General features: G+C 48.8%; 1 protein-coding gene across 1 annotated transcript in view; it reads right to left on the minus strand.

Annotated features, from left to right (window-relative positions):
• Positions 1–5177: 5177 nt before the first annotated feature.
• Positions 5178–22957, minus strand: part of MCTS1 (MCTS1 re-initiation and release factor) — a 139425-nt gene continuing 121645 nt past the window's right edge. The window contains exon 6 of the mRNA XM_063937224.1: positions 5178–5384. Within this exon, the coding sequence (XP_063793294.1) occupies positions 5303–5384 (82 nt within the window). The 3' untranslated portion in view covers positions 5178–5302. The remainder of the gene's footprint in view (positions 5385–22957) is intronic.

Here is a 22957-nt window from a genome sequence, read left to right on the forward strand (position 1 = left end):
CCTTGGTTATGAGAAGCAGAGGAGGGAACACATACACCGACTGTTACACCCACGGTGTTACCAGGACGTCCACAGCTATCGCCTGAAGGTCTCGTGACCTGGCGCAATACCTGTCCCATTTTTTGTTCGGGCGGGACGCCATCATGTCCACCTTTGGTCTTTCCCAACGGTTCCCAATCATGCGGAAAACTTCCCGATGAAGTTCCCACTCTCCCGGGTGGAGGTCGTGCCTGCTGAGGAAGTCTGCTTCCCAGTCGTCCACTCCCGGAATGAACACTGCTGACAGTGCTATCACATGATTTTCCGCCTAGCGAAAAATCCTTGCAGTTTTGCCACTGCCCTCCTGCTTCTTGTGCCGCCCTTTCTGTTTACGTGGGCGACTGCCGTGATGTTATCCCACTGGATCAATACCGGCTGACCTTGAAGCAGAGGTCTTGCTAAGCTTAGAGCATTATAAATTTGCTCTTAGCTCCAGTATATTTATGTGGAGAGAATTCTCCAGACTTGATCACACTCCTTGTGTGACTGCTCCCCAGCCTCTCAGGCTGGCCTCCGTGGTCACGAGCATCCAATCCTGAATGCCGAATCTGCGGCCCTCTAGAAGATGAGCACTCTGTAATCACCACAGGAGAGACACCCTTGTCCTTGGATATAGGGTTATCCGCTGATGCATCTGAAGATGCGATCCGGACCATTTGTCCAGCAGATCCCACTGAAGAGTTCTTGCGTGAAATCTGCCGAATGGAAGCGCTTCGTAATAAGCCACCATTTTTTACCAGGACTCTTGTGCAATGATGCACTGACACTTTTCCTGGTTTTAGGAGGATCCCGATTAGCTCGGTTAACTCCCTGGCTTTCTCCTCTGGGAGAAACACCTTTTCCTGGACTGTGTCCAAAATCATCCCTAGGACCAGCAGACGTGTCGTCGGAACAACTGCGGTTTTGGAATATTTAGAATCCACCCGTGCTGTCGTAGAACTACTTGAGATAGTGCTACTCCGACCTCCAACTGTTCTCTGGACCTTGTTCTTATCAGGAGGTCGTCCATTTTCTTTGAAGACGAATCCTCCTTTCGGTCATTACCTTGGTAAGGACCCCGGGGTGCCTTGGACAATCCAACGGCATCGTCTTGAAACTGATAGTGACAGTTCTGTACCACGAACTTGAGGTACCCTTGGTGAGAAAAGGCAAATTTTGGGACATGGAGGTAAGCATCCCTGATGTCCCGGGACACCATATAGTCCCCTTGTTCTTTGCTATTACTGCTCTGAGTGACTATCTGGATTTGAACCCTTGTAAGTGTTCAAATTTTTCAGATTTAGAATAGGTCTCACCTAGCCTTCAGTACCACCATATAGTGTGGAGTAATACCCCTTTCCTTGTTGTCGGAGGGGTAATTTTATTATCACCTGCTGGGAATCCAGCTTGTGAATTGTTTTCAATACTGCCTCCCTGTCGGAGGGAGACATTGGTACAGCAGACTACAGGAACCTGCGAGGGAGGAAACCTCTCGACATTCCAATCTGTACCCCTTGGATACTACTTGTAGGATCCAGGGGTCCTGTACGGTCCCAGCGTCATGCTGAGAACTTGGTAGAAGCGGTGGAGGGCTTCTGTTCCTGGGAATGGGCTGCCTGCTGCAGTCTTCTTCCCTTTCCTCTATCCCTGGGCAGATATGACTCTTATAGGGACGAAAGGACTGAGGCTGAAAAGACGGTGTCTTTTTCTGCAGAGATGTGACTTAGGGTAAAAAACGGTGGATTTTCCAGCAGTTGCCCTGGCCACCAGGTCCCATGGACCGACCCCAAATAACTCCTCCCCTTTATACGGCAATACATCTTTGTGCCGTTTGGAATCTGCATCACCTGACCACTGTCGTGTCCATAAACATCTTCTTGCAGATATGGACATCGCATTTACTCTTGATGCCAGAGTGCAAATATCCCTCTGCGCATCTCGCATATATAGAAATGCATCCTTTAAATGCTCTATAGTCAATAAAATACTGTCCCTGTCAAAGGTATCAATATTTTTAGTCAGGGAATCCGACCAAGCCACCTCAGCTCTGCACATCCAGGCTGAGGCGATCGCTGGTCGCAGTATAACACCAGCATGTGTGTGTATACTTTTTAGGATATTTTTCAGCCTCCTATCAGCTGGCTCCTTAAGTACGGCCCTATCCGTAGATGGTACCGCCACTTGTTCTGATAAGCGTGTGAGCGCCTTATCCACCCTGAGGGGTGTTTCCCACCGCACCTTAACTTCTGGCGGGAAAGGGTATACCGCCAATAATTTTCTATCGGGGGAAACCCACGCATCATCACACACTTCATTTAATTTATCTGATTCAGGAAAAACTACAGGTAGTTTTTTCACCTCACACATAATACCCTTTTTTGTGGTACTTGGAGTATCAGAAATATGTAACACCTCCTTCATTGCCCTTAACGTGTGGCCCTAAAAGAAAATACGTTTGTTTCTTCACCGTCGACACTGAAATCAGTGTCCGTGTCTGGGTCTGTGTCGACCGACTGAGGTAAATGGGCATTTTACAGCCCCTGACGGTGTTTGAGACGCCTGGACAGATACTAATTTGTTCGCCGGCCCTCTCATGTCGTCAACCGGCTTGCAGCGTGTTGACATTGTCACGTAATTTCCATAAATAAGCCATCCATTCCGGTGTCGACTCCCTAGAGAGTGACATCACCATTACAGGCAATTTGCTCCGCCTCCTCACCAATATTTTCCTCATACATGTCGACACACACGTACCGACATACAGCACACACATAGGGAATGCTCTGATAGAGGACAGGACCCACTAGCCCTTTGGGGAGACAGAGGGAGAGTTTGCCAGCACACACCAAAAGCGCTATAAATGTATATAAACAACCCTAGAAGGTGTTGTTTACTATATATGCGCTCTTAATATATAAATATCGCCAATTTATGCCACCCTTCTCTTTGTTACCCTGTTTCTGTAGTGCAGTGCAGGGGAGAGTCCTGGGAGCCTTCCTCACCAGCGGAGCTGAGCAGGAAAATGGCGCTGAGTGCTGAGGAGAATAAGCTCCGCCCCTTTTCCGGCGGGCTTCTTCTCCCGGTTTTTAATAAACTGGCCTGGGTTAAAATACATACATATAGCCTTAATGGCTATATGTGATGTATTTATTTTGCCACTAAAGGTAATTATATTGCTGCCCAGGGCGCCCCCAGCAGCGCCCTGCACCCTCCGTGACTGAGTCAGTGAGCCGTGTGACAACAATGGCGCACAGCTGCAGTGCTGTGCGCTACCTTCATGAAGACTGTGGAGTCTTCTGCCGCCTGTTTTCCGGACCTCCGTTCTGCCGTCTCTTCAGCGTCTGTAAGGGGGATCGGCGGCGCGGCTCCGGGACGAACCCCAGGCTGACCTGTGTTCCGACTCCCTCTGGAGCTAAGTGTCCAGTAGCCTAAGACTCCAATCCATCCTGCACGCAGGTGAGTTGGAAATCTCTCCCCTAAGTCCCTCGATGCAGTGATCCTGTTGCCAGCAGGAATCACTGAGATTGAAACCTAAAAAAAAACTTTTCTAAACAGCTCTTTAGGAGAGCCACCTAGATTGCACCCTCTCGGACGGGCACAAAAACCTAACTGAGGCTTGGAGGAGGGTCATAGGGGGAGGAGCCAGTACACACCATGTGATCCTAAAAGCTTGCTTTTGTGCCCTGTCTCCTGCGGAGCCGCTATCCCCTTGGTCCTGACGGAGTCCCCAGCATCCACTAGGACGTTAGAGAAATGTATTCTACCTGCACAATATAATGCTTCCTGCTCGATCTCTTTTCCAAGGCGAGGCAGGAAGCAGCAGCACAGAGATGTAAGAACATCCTGGATTCCAAAGTGGGGGAGTGAAAACTCCCCTCTCCAGCGATCACTGGCAGCCCCAACATAGCGCATCAGCCTAGTGCTGATGCACTGTGTCTCTCTCCGGCCGGCTCCTGTGCGCATGCGCGAGATCTCTCTATCGCAAGATCTCACATGCAGCCCAGAGCTGGCAATCGCCACAGCCAGGGACAGCTCTGTCTCTACTGTGGTGTATGGGCAATGATGCCTGCAGCTGTTGGAATGGTCAGTGCAACTGACAGTCCATACATTGCCCTGCATATCGGCGTGCTATCTAAAAAGATAGCAGCGACGATTATGACAGTGGCACACACCGCTGATGTAATATATGGTGGGGGGGGGGAAGCAGCATCAGCGCACATAACATGTGCAGGTAACTCTTTCCCCTCCTATCGACGTTTCATACATTTACCAGAGTCTCCCGTATCAGAAATGATAACCATAATGACCTATTTTGGAGATGAGACCCTAGTCAAAACTTGAAATGCATTTACAGTATGTTTCATATACACCTTAGACACACAGCCTGAAGGTCATTTCATACAGGTTTCTTTTATTAGTTTTCTGCACTTAAGTGTGTGTACACTGAACCATCAGGAAGCAACGCTGTCACCATCTCTGTCACGCTCAAAAAAACATGGCTTTTGGAATTTCAGATATGGGAAACTTCACCTGTAACTCCAATCAAATCAATGTTTCTTATATTAAAAAAGTGCATCTTTCCTGTACAGGATGTCGTAAATCATCATAGGGAGACCTAGAGATACATGCACCCAAGTATGCTATTTCAGAGCCCACTAAAGTCTCCTGCATTCCTCTGGAACCTGGGATGTAGGAAAATACTGGATTTGTTCTAGTTAACGGAGACCACAGTACTGCTCACACCATGAGTTATGACTGGCTCCTATGAGCGAAAGACCAGGACCATAAAGTAAAAGAATCGTCCAAATCCAGTTTGCCCTGACATACCCACGTCAATATATGCATGGGATCTCCACTGATGGGGTATATAAAGAAGCGACTGGCATTACATTGTGCGAGTCCTGGGTAATAGTGATCAAGAGTGGAGAAGTGGACCAGTGGAGACGTTACCCATAGCAACCGATCAGCAAGAAGAATCATGTATCAAGAACATTCTATATAATGATAGGTAGATAGTGACTGGTTGCAATAGGCAATGTCTCCATTCTTTTCTCTGCATGATACAGCAACCCCTATCATTTATTGATCAGTTTGTAAACAGCCAGGTTGAATACAGCTTTAAACAAACCATACGAGAAATAGAAATATATATACACACATACTTATGACACTTGCTTTATTAAGCAGCACAGAAAGCAAATATCACATTCCAACACATGAATAAAAACAGGTTACTTTCAAGTCTAGATTAAGTCAGAGTGCTCTCCGGTACGCATACAGTGCTTCACTTGTAGGTCTTCATGTGCCACAACCCATCATTTAAATAATGAATATTTTCTATGCCAATTCCTTTATTGACTTTCTCACTGTAAAAAAAAAAGAAAGAAAAAAAGTGAAAGATGCAGTCAATACCGCAAGTACAAGGCATACAAGGAAGCAGCATGGTCGCCACAAAAGAGGCGCCACAGCAGCTGCATGTTACCTGGAGGAAATTTGGTATATATATGCTGGTGAAGGAGGCCGGTGGTATACCTGGAGGCATAAATCACTGAGCCTCTAGATTGTGCTCATGAGAGCGTACAGACTGTCTACCCTCAGTCTCATGTCTGAACCTACCTTTGTATACTCATATGTGCTTTTTAGGTGGGCACTAGACTTTGTAGTATGTAGAGTATTTTCTAACTGCTGTTGTGGAGTTGTGTTAAACTTTACAAACAATAATGATGGTGACCAAGTAGCACCAGCATGAGTGGTCAATGTTTACGGTGTTCTGCTGAGTAAAGGGAAACTCAATGCAACATACGGATGGCTGGGGTGGGGGGAGGGTGGTGGCAGGGAATATGCACAGACTTGTGAACTATGGGCTTAATTCAGACCTGATGGCAGCAGCTAATTTGTTAGCTAATGGGCAAAACCATGTGCACTGCAGGGGAGGCAGATATAACAAGTGCAGAGAGAGTTAGATTTGGGTGGGGTGTGTTCAACCTGAAATCTAAATTGCAGTGTAAAAATAAAGCAGCCAGTATTTACCCTGCACAGAAACAACATAACCCACCCAAATCGAACTCTCTGCGCACATGTCATATCTGCCCTCCCCTGCAGTGCACATGGTTTTGGCCATTGGCTAACAAATTTGCTGCTGTGATTAGGTCTGAATTAAGCCTTCTGCTTCTGATTGGGGAGGGGCACAGACTGGTAGAGTGCGCTATTGGAAGAAGGGGTCATGTCCTACAGTAAGCTATTCATTTGGGGGAGTACAGGTTTTACTGTAGCGGTACACAGACCGGTGCTAGGTGCTGTTGGAGCAGAAGTTTGTATGGAATCAGTATGATTTACCGGCGGGTGGGATGCCAGCTGTCCATATCCCGACAGCGGCATACCACCCGCCAGAATGTCGGCAGCAGGGCAAATGCAAAGAGTCTCCTTGCGGGCTTGCTGCACTCACCACAGGATCTATTCCCACTCTATAAGTGTCGTGGATCCCCAAAAGTGGGAATAATGCCGTTTTGCCGGGATTCCGGATGGCGGCACTGTCGGCATCCTTACCGCCCGGATCCCAGAAAGCCGGCAAATTGAATGGAACCCATTTCTCTAATATGCCAATTTCAAGCAGTATTCGGTCTAATAGTATTGGGCTCTAATTAGTCATTAGTATGAAACTCTCCCTTTCAATGTGCCTCTCCCCACCGAAAAGATTTTCTGTGGATTGACAATTATCGCATAATTGCTGGCTGCTAACATGTGTCCCTAGTGTCTAAATTTTGAATTTCTCCTGGCCTGTTCTACAAAGATCAATACAGTTCCTGTGACTTGTAGAAGTGATGGGTCCTGGTGCAGTAAGATTGGGGCAAGTAAAGGGATGTATCTTTACCACTCAAACCATTAATATTGCAGTTATTCAGACATGCATAAGAAATTGATGAAATTGATGTGGCTATTGCGCTCATTTACATTACTGTTACCAAGCAATATATTCTGGCTGAATAAAGATGCAACACTAAGTTGAAAAATCAGTATTTTGATTTTGTAATTTGGTTTCCACATAAAAAGTTATTTTAAACACAATAGTCACACATAAATATAAAAACAAGTAAATAGAATCACATTTAGAAGCACCCAATTCCTTTAAAAAAAGGGGAAAGAACCGTGTATATAGAATGCAACGACGATTTTTGTATGTATTAAAAAAATTTAAGTCCAATGTCCATACGTAAAAAAAATAGGATTTTAATACCTACCGGTAAATCCTTTTCTCTTAGTCCGTAAAGGATGCTTCAAGAACCATGGGGTATAGACGGGATCCGCAGGAGACATGGGTACTTTAAGACTTTAAATGGGTGTGAACTGGCTTCTCTCTCTATGCCCCTCCTCCAGACTCCAGTTATAGGAACTGTGCCCAGGGAGACGGACATTTAGAGGAAAAGGATTTATTGTTAAACTAAGGGTGAGATATATACCAACTCACACCACAAACACGCCGTACAACATGGCATTAAACAGAATTCCAGTCAACGGCATGAACAAAATCAGCAACAGGCCGGCCATAACTGAAACACAACCTTTGTGTAACACAAGCAATAACTATTAAACAAGTACTGCAGATAGTGTCCGCACAGGTACGGGCGCCCAGCATCCTCTACGGACTAAGAGAAAAGGATTTACCGGTAGGTATTAAAATCCTATTTTCTCATACATCCTAGAGGATGCTGGGAATGCTTCAAGAACCATGGGCTTTATACACCAAAGCTCTAGAACGGGTGGGAGAGTTGGGAGCTCACAGCACAAACAGAGCCTCTGTTTTCCTAATCTGAGCCGTTCTGGCGACATAGATTTTCAAAGCTCTGACCACATCGAGAGACATCGACTCCGCCAAGGCGTCAGTAGCCACTGGCACCACAATAGGCTGGTTTACGTGAAACGATGAAACCACTTTTGGCAGAAATTGCTGACGAGTTCTCAACTCCGCTCTATCTGCATGGAAGATTAAATAGGGGCTTTTGTGAGACAAAGCCGCCAAGTTAGACACCCGCCTTGCGGATGCCAAGGCCAACAGCATGACCACTTTCCAAGTAAGGAATTTCAACTCAACCTTACGTAAAGGTTCAAACCAATGAGATTGCAGGAACTGCAACACCACATTAAGATCCCATGGTGCCACTGGGGGCACAAAGGGAGGTTGGATGTGCAGCACGCCCTTCACGAAGGTCTGAACTTCTGGAAGGGAGGCCAATTCTTTCTAAAAGAAAATAGATAAGGCCAAAATTTGTACTTTAATGGAGCCTAACTTTAGGCCCGCATCCACACCTACTTGCAAAAAATGGAGCAAACGCCCCAGCTGAAATTCTTCCGTAGGAGCCTTCTTGGATTCACACAAAGACGCATATTTTCTCCAAATACGGTGGTAATGCTTCGCCGTTACTTCTTTTCTAGCCTGAAGTAGTGTGGGAATGACTTCACTGGGAATACCCTTTCAGGGCTAGGAGTTGACGTTCAACCCCCATGCCGTCAAACGCAGCCGGGGTAAGTCTTGATACACGCACGGTCCTTGCTGTAACAGGTCCTCTCGAAGAGGAAGAGGCCAGGGATCTTCTACGAGTAATTCTTGAAGATCTGGATACCAAGCCATCCTTGGCCAGTCCGGAACAATGAGGATCGCCTGAACCTTTGTTCTTCTTATGATCTTTATCACCTTCGGAATGAGTGGAAGTGGAGGGAACACATAGACCGACTGAAACACCCATGGTGACACCAGGGCGTCCACCACTTTTGCTTGAGGGTCCCTCGACCTGGAACAATATCGCTGAAGTTTCTTGTTGAGGCAAGACGCCATCATGTCCATTTGAGGAATTCCCCAATGACTTGTCACTTCTGCAAAGACCTCTTGATGAAGACCCCACTCTTCTGGATGGAGATCGTGTCTGTTGAGGAAGTCTGCTTCCCAGTTGTCCACTCCTGGAATGAAGACTGCTGACAGAGCATTTGCATGTTTCTCCGCCCAGCGAAGAACTTTTGTGGCCTGCACCATCGCCGCTCTGCTCTTTGTTCCGCCCTGGCGGTTTATGTACGCCACTGCTGTTACGTTGTCTGACTGAATCAAGACGGGCAGACCGCGAAGATTTTCCGCTTGCCGAAGCCGTTGTAAATGGCCCTTAATTCAAGAATGTTGATGTGCAGACAAGCTTCCTGGCTTGACCATTTTCCCTGGAAATTTTCCACCTGTGTGACTGCTCCACAGCCTCGGAGACTTGCATCCGTGGTCACCAGGATCCAATCCTGGATCCCGAACCTGCGTCCCTCTAGGAGGTGAGAACTGTGCAGCCACCACAGGAGAGAGATTCTGGTCCTGGAAGATAGGATTATTTTTCGGGTGCATGTGGAGGTGAGACCCGGACCACTTGTCCAACAGTCCCACTGAAACACCCTGGCATGGAACCTGCCAAACTGAATGGCCTCGTAGGCCGCCACCATCTTCCCCAGCAACCGAGTGCATTGATGGATCGACACTCTTGCCGGTTTCAGAATCTGTTTTACCATGTTCTGTATTTCCAGAGCCTTTTCCACTGGAAGAAAAACTCTGTAATTCTGTATCCAGAATCATACCCAAGAACGACAGCCGTGTTGTCGGAACCAACTGTGATTTTGGCAAGTTTAGGAGCCAACCATGTTGTTGCAGAATTGCCAGGGAGAGCGTAACATTCAGTAATTTCTCCTTGGATCTCGCCTTCATCAGGAGATCGTCTAAGTACGGGATAATTGTGATTCCCTGCTCGCGCAGGAGAACCATCATTTCCGCCATAACCTTGGTGAAAATCCTCGGAGCCGTGGACAGACCAAACGGCAACGTCTGAAATTGGTAATGACATTGCTGAACAGCAAACCTCAGATAAGCCTGATGTGGAGGATATATGGGGAGTGCAAGTAGGCATCCTTTATGTCGACCGACACCATAAAATCCCCCTCCTCCAGACTGGAGATCACTGCTCGGAGAGATTCCATCTTGAATTTGAATTTTTTCAGATAAAATCCCTCAATTTCTAGGTTCAGAATCGGTCTGACTGAGCCATCCGTCTTCGGGACCACGAACAGGCTCGAATAAAAGCCTTCCCCCTGTTGTGACGGGGGTACCGTGACAATGACTTGATTTTGACACAGCTTTAGTATTGCAGCGTAAACTACCTCTCTTTCTGGAAGAGAAGCTGGCAAGTCCGATTTGAAAAATCGGTGAGGGGGCACGTCTTGAAACTCCAAACTGTACCCTTGGGTTACTATTTCCAATACCCAAGGATCCAGGGCCGAGCGAACCCAGACCTGACTGAAGAGTTTGAGACGTGCCCCCACCGGTGCGGACTCCTGCAGAGGAGCCCCAGCGTCATGCGGTGGATTTGGTAGAAGCCGGGGAGGACTTCTGCTCTTGGGAACTTGCCACAGCCTGTGACCTTTTTCCCCTTCCTCTTGTAGCAAGGAAGGAAAACCCTCGTCCTTTTTTGTATTTATTGGGCCGAAAGGACAGCATCTAATAGTGGGCCGTTTTCTTTTGTTGTGCAGGAACATAAGGTAGAAACAATGACTTAGCCGCGGTAGCCGTAGATACCAGGTCAGTGAGGCCGTCACCAAACAAGATACTGCCGTTGAACGGCAGAGACTCCATAGCCTTCTTAGAGTCAGCATCAGCAATCCATTGATGAATCCACAATGCCCTCCTAGCCGAGACCGCCATGGCATTGGCCCTTGATCCCAAAAGGCCAATATCCCTCGCAGCTTCCCTGATATGACCCAGTGTCAAAAGCACGCTATCCCTGTCCAGGGAATCCATATCAGATGACAAGTTATCTGCTCACTTTTCAATGGCGCTATTCACCCATGCCGATGCCACGGCAGGCCTGAGCAGCGTACCTGTAGTGACATAAATGGATTTTAGTGTATTTTCCTGCTTACGATCCGCAGGATCCTTTAGGGCTGCCGTGTCAGGAGACGGAAGCGCCACCTTTTTGGTCAAACGCGATAGAGCTTTGTCCACGGTGGGGGTTGACTCCCACTTTTCCCTGTCCCCAGAGGGGAACTGATATGCCACCGGTATTCTCTTGGGAACATGTGACTTCTTGTCAGGATTTTCTCAAGCTTTTTCAAAAAGAGCGTTCAGTTCATGAGAGGTAGGAAACGTCACCTCAGGTTTCTTTCCCTTAAACATGCAGACCTTAGTATCAGGAACAGCCGGGTCTTCCGTGATATGTAATACGTCTTTTATCGCCACAATCATGTACTGAATGCTCTTAGCCAGTTTAGGATTCAATCTGGCATCACTATAGTCGACACTGGAATCCGAGTCCGTGTCGGTGTAAATGAATGCTTCTGTGACCCGAGGGGGTCTGAACTTGTGATAATGCATCCTCCATGGATTTTCTCCATGTCTGGTTCTGAGACTCAGATTTATCCAATCTTTTGTTCAATCGAGCTACATTAGCATTCAAAACATTTACCTAATCAGCCGTCAGCGGTGCCGACACGGTCACTCCCACAGCCTTTTCTGTCCCCACTCCAGCCTCCTCCTGGGAAGAGCACTCAGCCTCAGACATGTCGACACACGCATACAGACACCCACAACACACTGGGGCTATAGGGGATAGACCCACAGCAAAGCATGTTAAGAGTAACACAGAGGGAGTTCTGCCAGCTCACAACCCAGCGCCTGTCCCGGTTCTGAAGCGTGTAATATACTGCCCAGGCCTGTTAGTGCTTTTAAGATCAATAAAATAGCACCAAATCCACTGTGCCCCCCCCCCCCCCCCCCGTTTTGCACCCTGTTACTTGTACATCAGTGTGGGAGGCCAGGCTCAGCGTCTCTGCAGCTGTGAAGAGAAAATGGCGCTGGTTAGAGCTGTGAAGGCTAAGCCACGCCCCCTTAATGGCGCGCTTCAGTCCCGCTTATTTTTATGTATTTATACTGGCGGGGGTCTGTATTTAGTGCCCAGGCACTGTATACTCTTATGCCAGTTGCTATTGAGGTTTTATGTTGCCCAGGGCGACCCCCTGCACTCTGCAGTGCCGTTTTGTATGTGGGAGCATGGCGCACAGTGCGGCCGCTGCACGGTACCTCAAAAGCAGTCATTGAAATCTTCTGCCGTCACTGAAGTCTTCTGATGATCTTCTACTCACCCGGCTTCTGACTTCTGGCTCTGCAAGGGGGGTGACGGCGCGGCTTCGGGAACGAGCATCTAGGCGTACCTAGCGATCAGACCCTCTGGAGCTAATGGTGTCCAGTAGCCTAAGAAGCAGAGCCTTGAAACTCACAGAAGTAGGCCTGTTGCCAGCAAGTCTCCCTGAAGATAGTAAACCTAACAAAAGTCTTTTTCAGAGAAACTCAGGAAAGCTCCTCAGTGTGCATCCAGTCTCACTGGGCACAGAATCTAACTGGAGTCTGGAGGAGGGGCATAGAGGGAAGTGCCAGTTCACACCCATTTAAAGTCTTAAAGTGCCCATGTCTCCTGCGGATCCAGTCTATACCCCATGGTTCTTGAAGTATCCCCAGCATCCTCTAGGACGTATGAGAAAGAAAGAGTAGCTGTCCTTATGGAAGCTTACCACAAATGTTATAGTGCCATGTAGGGAGGCCAATCCCGGGATCGGCAGGATCCTGGGATTCTGGCCCAAAAATGCTGGGATTTGAATCCCGGGATTGCATTGCCCATGTGCAGTGAGGGAGGGTGGGTGTAAGTAACACTTATTATTAGGCGGGCGGCATCCATGGACACAGACCGCGGCGGCATTTCAAATGTAGCGCCGGCCGCTAGCCAATCACAGCTGGCGGACTGGCAGCCAATCAGGGAAGAAGCCGCAGCGGCTCCTGATTGGCAGACGGACTGCCCGTTCTGACGCCCAGCGGCGCATTCAGCGTGTCTTGTCCATGGCTGCCGCCCGCCTAATTGTAAGTGTATTACTGACACCCTCCTTCCAGCGCTGCTCCCTAGTCCCTTCACTACACCCTCCCTCCAGCGCTGCTCCCTACACTACACCCACCAGCGCTGCTCCCTACACTACAACCACCCTCCAGCGCTGCTCCCTACACTACAACCACCCCTCCAGTGCTGCTCCCTACACTACACCCACCCCTCCAGCGCTGCTCCCTACACTACACCCACCCTCCAGCGCTGCTCCCTACACTACACCCACCCCTCCAGCGCTGCTCCCTACACTACACCCACTATCCAGCGCAGCTCCATACAGCCTCCGTGCTCCCTCCACTCTCCCTGCTACCTACTGCAATCCCAGGATTGAGCGTTTTTCAATCCCGACTCCCGGGATTGAAAAAACGGCCCTGGATTGGCCTCCCTAGTGCAGTGTATCTGATGAAAAGCGTGTAAGCAATCACTCACTCCTGTCTGGATGTGATCACCTCCCGGCTCTCTCTCCTGAGCCGGAGGTGTTGAATTAGCGGCGCTGTTCCTCTGCTTCGTGACGCTGTTCAGTAACTGCTCTCGTGATCTCGCTTTTATGAGGAGATCGTCCAAGTACGGGACAATTGTGACACCCTGCTTGCGCAGGAGCACCATCATTTCCGCCATTACCTTGGTGAAAATTCTCGGGGCCGTGGAAAGCCCAAACGGCAACGTCTGAAATTGGTAATGACAATCCTGTACCGCAAATCTCAGGTACGCCTGATGAGGTGGATATATGGGAACATGAAGGTACGCATCCTTTATGTCCAGAGATACCATAAAATCCCCCCCTTCCAGGCTGGCGATGACCGCCCTGAGCGATTCCATCTTGAACCTTTTCAAGTATAGGTTCAGGGATTTTAAATTTAAAATGGGTCTGACCGAACCGTCCGGTTTCGGGACTACAAACAGGGTTGAGTAATATCCCCTCCCTTGTTGAAGTAGGGGAACCTTGACCACCACCTGTTGAAGATACAATTTGTGAATTGCATTTACCACTATCTCCCTTTCTGGGGAAGAAGTCAGCAGGGCAGATTTGAAAAACTGTCGAGGAGGCACCTCTTCGAATTCCAGCTTGTAACCCTGAGAAACAATTTCTATTGCCCAGGGATCCACCTGTGAGTGAACCCAGATGTGGCTGAAAATTCAAAGACGTGCCCCCACTGGGGCGGACTCCCTTAGCGGAGCCCCAGCGTCATGCGGTGGATTTTGTACAGGCCGGGAAGGACTTCTGTTCCTGGGAACTAGCTGTGTTGTGCAGCTTTTTCCCTCTGCCCTTACCTTTGGCAAGAAAGAACGCACCTCGTACTCTCGTTTCTTGTGACCGAAAGGACTGCATTAGATAATGTGGTGCTTTCTTAGGCTGTGAGGGAATACAAGGCAAAAATTTTGATTTACCAGCTGTAGCTGTGGAGACCAGGTCCGAGGGACCTTCCCCAATCAATTCCTCACCCTTGTAAGGTAAAACCTCCATATGCCTCTTTGATTCGGCATCACCTGTCCATTGCCGGGTCCATAGGACTCGTCTAGCAGAAATCGACATAGCGTTGATTCTAGAACCCAGTAGGCCAATGTCTCTTTGAGCATCTCTCATATATAAAGACAGCATCGTTAATATGACCCCGGGTCAATAAAATTGTACCCTTATCTAGGGTATCAATTTCCGTCTATAAGGTACCTATCCACGCAGCTACAGCGCTACAAACTCCAGCCGACACTATTGCTGGTCTGAGTAAGGTACTAGAATGTGTGTAAATGGACTTTAAGGTAGCCTGCTGTTTGCGATCAGCAGGATCCCTGAGGGTAGCCATATCTTGGGATGGCAGCTTTACTCTTTTGGATAAGCGTGTCCACGCTTTTTTCCCCCCTTGGGGAAGATTCTCACCGTATCCTGTCCTTAGTCGGGAAAGGATACACCCTAAGAATCTTTTTGGGAATCTGCAGTTTCTTGTCTGGAGATTCCCAAGCCTTTTCAATAACTCGTTCATGAGATGGGGGAAAGGTTACCTCAGGTTTCTTTACCCTATACATGTGTACCCTCGTGTCAGGGACAGGGGGTTTCTCTGTGATATGCAAAACATCTTTTATTACAATAATCATATATTGAATACTATTTGCCAATTCTGGCTGTAACTTTGCATCATCGTAGTCGACACTGGAGTCAGAATCTGTGTCGGCTTCAGTGTCTACTATTTTGGATAGTGGGTGCTTTTGAGACCCCGGAGGTCCCTGTGACATAGGGGAAAGGCAGGGTTTGACGCCTGTACATTCCCTAGACTCAGTGCAATAAATTCACATTAGCACTAAAACATTCCACATATCCAACCAGTCAGGTGTCGGTGTTGCAGACGGAGACACCACAGTCATTAACTCCACCTCCTCCCTATGAGAGCCTTTCTACCTCAGACATGCCGGCACACGCGTACCGACACACCACACACTCAGGGAATCCTCTTATATGAAGACAGTTCCCCCACAAGGCCCTTTGGAGAGACAGAGAGAGAGTATGCCAGCACACACCCAGCGCTATATGACCCAGGAAAAAAACACAATATGTTTACCCAGATATCGCTGTAATCTTTATTTTTGCGCCAAATTATGTGCCCCCCCCTTCTTTAAAACACTCTTTCACTGTGGATAAGCAGGGGAGAGTCCGGGGAGCTTCCTCTCAGCGCTGTGCTGTGGAGAAAATGGCGCTGGTGAGTGCTGAGGAAGAAGCCCCGCCCCCTCAGCGGCGGGCTTCTGTCCCGCTAAAATATATAAAAAACTGGCAGGGGCTCTTTATATATACAAGTGCCTAGCTGTATATATCTACTTTTGCCAGAAAATGAGGTTATATTGCTGCCCAGGGCGCCCCGGCTGCGCCCTTACAGTGACTGCCGTTTGTGTGTGCTGTGTGGGAGCAATGGCGCACAGCTTAACTGCTGTGCGTTACCTCAGTGAAGATCTGAAGTCTTCTTTCTTCTCATACTCACTCGGCTTCTATCTCCCGGCTCTGTGAGGAGGACGGCAGCGCGGCTCCGGGACGAACTCCAGGGTGAGACCTGTGTTCCGACTTCCTCTGGAGCTAATGGTGTCCAGTAGCCTAAGAAGCAGAGCCTTGAAACTCACAGAAGTAGGTCTGCTTCTCTCTCCTCAGTCCCACGATGCAGGGAGTCTGTTGCCAGCAGGCTCCCTGAAAATAAAAAATCTAACAAAATACTTTCTTTCAGGAAACTCAGTAGAGCTCCCTGTAATGCACCTAGTCTCCTCTGGGCACAGTAGTAAACTGAGGTCTGGAGGAGGGGCATAGAGGGAGGAGCCAGTGCACACCCATACCTAAAGTCTTTCTTAAAGTGCCCATGTCTCCTGTGGAGCCAGTCTATCCCCATGGTCCTTACGGAGTCCCCAGCATCCTCTAGGACGTAAGAGAAAAAAATAAGAATTTACTCACCGGTAATTCTATTTCTCGTAGTCCGTAGTGGATGCTGGGGACTCCGTAAGGACCATGGGGAATAGACGGCTCCGCAGGAGACTGGGCACATCTAAGAAAGATTTAGGACTATCTGGTGTGCACTGGCTCCTCCCCCAAGCCTCAGTTAGGAACTGTGCCCGGAAGAGCTGACACAATAAGGAAGGATTTTTGAATCCCGGGTAAGACTCATACCAGCCACACCAATCACACCATATAACACGTGATAGGAACCCCGGTTAACAGTATGATAACAAATGGAGCCTCTGAAGAGATGGCTCACAACAAAACTCGATTTTTGTAACAATAACTATGTACAGGTATTGCAGACAATCCGCACTTGGGATGGGCGCCCAGCATCCACTACGGACTATGAGAAATAGAATTACCGGTGAGTAAATTCTTATTTTCTCTGACGTCCTAGTGGATGCTGGGGACTCCGTAAGGACCATGGGGATTATACCAAAGCTCCCAAACGGGCGGGAGAGTGCGGATGACTCTGCAGCACCGAATGAGAGAATTCCAGGTCCTCCTCAGCCAGGGTATCAAATTTGTAGAATTTTGCAAACGTGTTTGCCCCCGACCAAGTAGCTGCTCGGCAAAGTTGTAAAGCCGAGACCCCTCGGGCAGCCGCCCAAGATGAGCCCACCTTCCGTGTGGAATGGGCTTTTACAGATTTAGGCTGCGGTAAGCCTACCGCAGAATGCGCCAGCTGAATAGTGCTACAAATCCAGCGCGCAATAGACTGCTTAGAAGCAGGAGCACCCAGCTTGGTGGGTGCATACAGGATAAACAGCGAGTCAGTCTTTCTGACTCCAGCTGTCCTGGAAATATTAATTTTTAGGGCCCTGACTACGTCCAGCAACTTGGAATCCTCCAAGTCCCTAGTAGCCGCAGGCACCACAATAGGTTGGTTCAAGTGAAAAGCTGAGACCACCTTTGGGAGAAACTGAGGACGAGTCCTCAATTCTGCCCTATACATATGGAAAATCAGATAAGGGCTTTTACAAGACAAAGCCGCCAATTCTGAAACCCGCCTGGCCGACGCCAAGGCCAACAGCATAACCACTTTCCACGTGAGATATTTTAAATCCACAGTCTTAAGTGGTTCGAACCAATGTGATTTCAGGAATACCAAAACCACATTGAGATCCCAAGGTGCCACTGGGGGCACAAAAGGAGGCTGAATATGCAGTACTCCTTTGACAAAAGTCTGAACTTCGGGCAGTGAAGCCAGTTCTTTTTGGAAGAAAATCGACAGAGCCGAAATCTGGACCTTTATGGACCCCAATTTGAGGCCCAACGTCACCCCTGCTTGCAGGAAGTGCAGGAATCGACCCAGTTGAAATTCCTCCGTTGGGGCCTTCATGGCCTCACACCAAGCAACATATTTTCGCCAAATGCGGTGATAATGTCTTGCGGTGACATCCTTCCTGGCTTTGATCAGGGTAGGGATGACTTCCTCCGGAATACCCTTTTCCTTCAGGATCCGGTGTTCAACCGCCATGCCGTCAAACGCAGCCGCGGTAAGTCTTGGAACAGACAGGGTCCCTGCTGCAGCAGGTCTTGTCTGAGCGGCAGAGGCCAAGGGTCCTCTGTAAGCATCTCTTGAAGTTCCGGGTACCAAGCTCTCTTGGCCAATCCGGAACCACGAGTATGGTTTTCACTCCTCGCCTTCTTATTATTCTCAGTACCTTGGGTATGAGAGGTAGAGGAGGAAACACATAAACCGACTGGTACACCCATGGTGTCACTAGAGCGTCCACCGCTATCGCCTGAGGGTCTCTTGACCGGGCGCAATATCTTTTCAACTTCTTGTTGAGGCGGGACGCCATCATGTCTACCTGTGGTTTTTCCCACCGGTTGACCAGCATTTGGAAGACTTCTGGATGAAGTCCCCATTCTCCCGGGTGGAGGTCGTTCCTGCTGAGGAAGTCTGCTTCCCAGTTGTCCACTCCCGGAATGAACACTGCCGTCAGTGCTAACACATGATTCTCTGCCCATCTGAGAATCCTTGTGGCTTCTGCCATCGCCATCCTGCTTCTCGTGCCGCCCTGTGTTTACATGGGCGACCGCCGTGATGTTGTCTGACTGGATCAGTACCGGCTGGTTTTGAAGCAGGGGTCTTGCCTGGCTTAGGGCATTGTAAATGGCCCTTAGCTCCAGGATATTTATGTGAAGAGAAATCTCCTGATTTGACCACAGTCCTTGGAAAGTTCTTCCCTTTGTGACTGCCCCCCAGCCCCGAAGGCTGGCATCCGTGGTCACCAGGACCCAGTCCTGTATTCCGAATCTGCGGCCCTCTAGTAGATGAGCCCTCTGCAGCCACCACAGCAGCGACACCCTGGTTCTGGCCGATAGGGTTATCCGCTGTTGCATCTGGAGATGGGACCCGGACCATTTGTCCAACAGGTCCCACTGGAACGTCCTTGCGTGGAACCTTCCGAATGGAATTGCTTCGTACGAAGCTACCATTTTTCCCAGGACTCGTGTGCATTGATGTACCGACACTTTTCCTGGTTTTAGGATGTCTCTGACCAGAGATGACAATTCCTCGGCTTTTTCCAGTGGAAGAAATACTCTTTTCTGGTCTGTGTCCAGGATCATTCCCAGGAATAGAAGACGTGTCGTCGGGACCAGCTGTGACTTTGGAATGTTTAGAATCCAGCCGTGCTGTTGTAGCACTTCCTGAGAAAGTGCCACCCCCACTATCAACTGTTCTTTGGACCTCGCCTTTATCAGGAGATCGTCCAAGTACGGGATAATTAAAACTCCCTTCTTGCGAAGGAGTATCATCATTTCGGCCATTACCTTGGTAAAGACCCTCGGTGCCGTGGATAACCCGAACGGCAGCGTCTGGAACTGATAGTGACAGTCCTGTACCACAAATCTGAGGTACTCCTGGTGCGGAGGGTAAATGGGGACATGCAGGTACGCATCCTTGATGTCCAGGGATACCATGTAATCCCCCTCCTCCAGGCTCGCAATAACCGCCCTGAGCGATTCCATCTTGAACTTGAACCTTTTGATATAAGTGATTAAGGTTTTTAAATTTAAGATGGGTCTCACCGAACCGTCCGATTTCGGTACCACACACATTGTGGAGTAGTAACCCTTTCCTTGCTGAAGGAGGGGTACCTTGACGATCACTTTCTGTGAATACAGTTTTTGAATAGCCACCAACACTGCCTCCCTGGCAGAGGGAGTTGCCGGCAAAGCAGATTTTAGGAAACGGCGGGGGGGGGGGGGAGAGACGTCTCGAATTCCAGTCTGTACCCCTGAGATACTACTTGAAGGACCCAGGGATCCACTTGAGAGAGCCCACTGTGTGCTGAAAAACCTGAGACGTGCCCCCACCGTTCCCGATTCCGCCTGAGCAGCCCCAGCGTCATGCTGTGGACTTACCGGACGCAGGGGAGGACTTCTGCTCCTGGGAACTAGCTGTGTGCTGCAGCTTATTCCCCCTTCCTCTGCCCCTCGGCAGAAAGGATGAGCCTCTAGCCCGCTTATTTTTCTGGGGCCGAAAGGACTGTACCTGATAATACGGTGCTTTCTTTTGCTGTGGGGTAGCCTGTGGCAAAAAAGTCGATTTCCCAGCAGTACCTGTGGAAACAAGGTCTGAAAGACCTTCCCCAAAAAGTTCCACCCCTTTATAGGGTAAAACTTCCATGTGCCGCTTGGAGTCGGCATCACCTGACCATTGCCTAGTCCATAACCCCCGTCTGGCGGCAATGGACATAGCGCTTATTTTTGATGCCAGCCGGCAAATATCCCTCTGTGCATCACGCATGTATAAGACCGCGTCTTTTATATGGTCAATCGTTAGCAAAATATTGTCCCTATCCATGGTATCAATGTTTTCAGACAGGGAGTCTGACCACGCAGCAGCAGCACTGCACATCCAAGCTGATGCAATAGCGGGTCTCAATATAATGCCAGTGTGTGTGTATATAGCTTTTAGGGTACTTTCCAGCTTTCTATCAGCAGGTTCTTTTAGGGCGGCCGTATCCGGAGACGGTAGTGCCACCTTCTTTGATAAGCGTGTCAATGCTTTATCTACCCTAGGGGGTGTTTCCCAGCGTGACCTATCCTCTGGCGGGAAAGGGTACGCAGCCATTAACCGTTTAGAAATGATCAATTTCTTATCTGGGGAAGTCCACGCTTCCTCACACACCTCATTTAATTCGTCAGATGCAGGAAAAACTACTGGTAGTTTTTTCTCACCAGACATAATACCCTTTTTGTGGTACCTGGGTTATCAGAAATGTGTAAAACATTTTTCATAGCCTCAATCATATAACGGGTGGATCTATTGGAGGGTACACTCGTCTCATCATCGTCGACACTGGAGTCGGTATCCGTGTCGACATCTGTATCTGTCATCTGAGGTAGCGGGCGTTTTACAGCCCCTGATGACATTTGAGACGCTTGGACAGGCACAAGCTGAGTAGCCGGCTGTCCTATGTCGTCAAACCTTTTATGTAAGGAGCTGACACTGTCACGTAATTCCTTCCATAAGTCCATCCACACTGGTGTCGACCCCGCAGGGGGGGGGGACATCACATTCACAGGCATTTGCTCCGCCTCCACATCATTATCCTCATCATACATGTCGACACAGCAGTACCGACACACAGCAGACACACAGGGAATGCTCTTACAGAGGACAGGACCCCACAAAGCCCTTTGGGGAGACAGAGGGAGAGTATGCCAGCACACACCAGGGTGCTATATAACACAGGGATATCACTATACAGAGTGTTTTCCCCTATAGCTGCATATATATATATATATATATATATATATATATATATATATATATATATATATAGCGCCTAAATTGTGCCCCCCCTCTCTTTTTTACCCTTTCTGTAGTGCAGGACTGCAGGGGAGAGCCAGGGAGCTTCCTTCCAGCGGAACTGTGAGGGAATAATGGCGCCAGTGTGCTGAGGGAATTGGCTCCGCCCCTTTTTCGGCGGGCTTTCTCCCGCTATTTTATCGTTTCTGGCAGGGGTTAATATACACCTATATAGCCTCTGGGGCTATATATGGTGTTAGTTTTGCCAGCCAAGGTGTTATTATTGCTGCTCAGGGCACCCCCCCCCCCCCCAGCGCCCTGCACCCATCAGCGACCGCAGTGTGTGGTGTGCATGAGGAGCAATGGCGCACAGCTGCAGTGCTGTGCGCTACCTTGGAGAAGACAGAAGTCTTCTGCCGCCGATTTTCCGGACCACCTTCTTGTTTCTGGCTCTGTAAGGGGGACGGCGGCGCGGCTCCGGGAACGGACGACGAGGTCGGGTCCTGTGTTCGATCCCTCTGGAGCTAATGGTGTCCAGTAGCCTAAGAAGCCCAAGCTACCACCACTTAGGTAGGTTCGCTTCTTCTCCCCTTAGTCTCCTCGTTGCAGTGAGCCTGTTGCCAGCAGGTCTCACTGAAAATAAAAAACCTAAACTATACTTTCTGCTAGGAGCTCAGGAGAGCCCCTAGTGTGCATCCAGCTCAGCCGGGCACAGAAATATAACTGAGGCTTGGAGGAGGGTCATAGGGGGAGGAGCCAGTGCACACCAGATAGTCCTAAATCTTTCTATAGAGTGCCCAGTCTCCTGCGGAGCCCGTCTATTCCCCATGGTCCTTACGGAGTCCCCAGCATCCACTAGGACGTCAGAGAAATAAGATTTTAAACCTACCGGTAAATCTTTTTCTCCTAGTCCGTAGAGGATGCTGGGGACTCCGTAAGGACCATGGGGTATAGACGGGCTCCACAGGAGACATGGGCACCTAAAAGAACTTTTAGTATGGGTGTGCACTGGCTCCTCCCTCTATGCCCCTCCTCCAGACCTCAGTTAGAGAACTGTGCCCAGAGGAGATGGACAACACGAGGAAAGGATTATGTTAATCTAAGGGCAAAATTCATACCAGCCCACACCAATCATACCATATAACCTGGAATACACATAACCAGTTACCAGTATGAACAAACAACAGCATCGGTCCAAGACCGATTCTAACTGTAACATAACCCTTATGTAAGCAATAACTACACTGCTCAAAAAAATAAAGGGAACACTAAAATAACACATCCTAGATCTGAATGAATGAAATATTTGTATTAAATACTTTGTTCTTTACATAGTTGAATGTGCTGACAACAAAATCACACAAAAATTATCAATGGAAATGAAATTTACGTCTGGATTTGGAGTCACACTCAAAATTAAAGTGGAAAAACACACTACAGGCTGATCCAACTTTGATGTAATGTCCTTAAAACAAGTCAAAATGAGGCTCAGTAGTGTGTGTGGCCTCCACGTGCCTGTATGACCTCCCTACAACGCCTGGGCATGCTCCTGATGAGGTGGCGGATGGTCTCCTGAGGAATCTCCTCCCAGACCTGGACTAAAGCATCCACCAACTCCTGGACAGTCTGTGGTGCAACGTGGCTTTGGTGGATGGAGCGAGACATGATGTCCCAGATGTGCTCAATTGGATTCAGGTCTGGGGAATGGGCAGGCCAGTCCATAGCATCAATGCCTTCGTCTTGCAGGAACTGCTGACA

Source organism: Pseudophryne corroboree, chromosome 8 (genome assembly GCF_028390025.1).
Source record: "Pseudophryne corroboree isolate aPseCor3 chromosome 8, aPseCor3.hap2, whole genome shotgun sequence".
NCBI lineage: Eukaryota > Metazoa > Chordata > Amphibia > Anura > Myobatrachidae > Pseudophryne > Pseudophryne corroboree.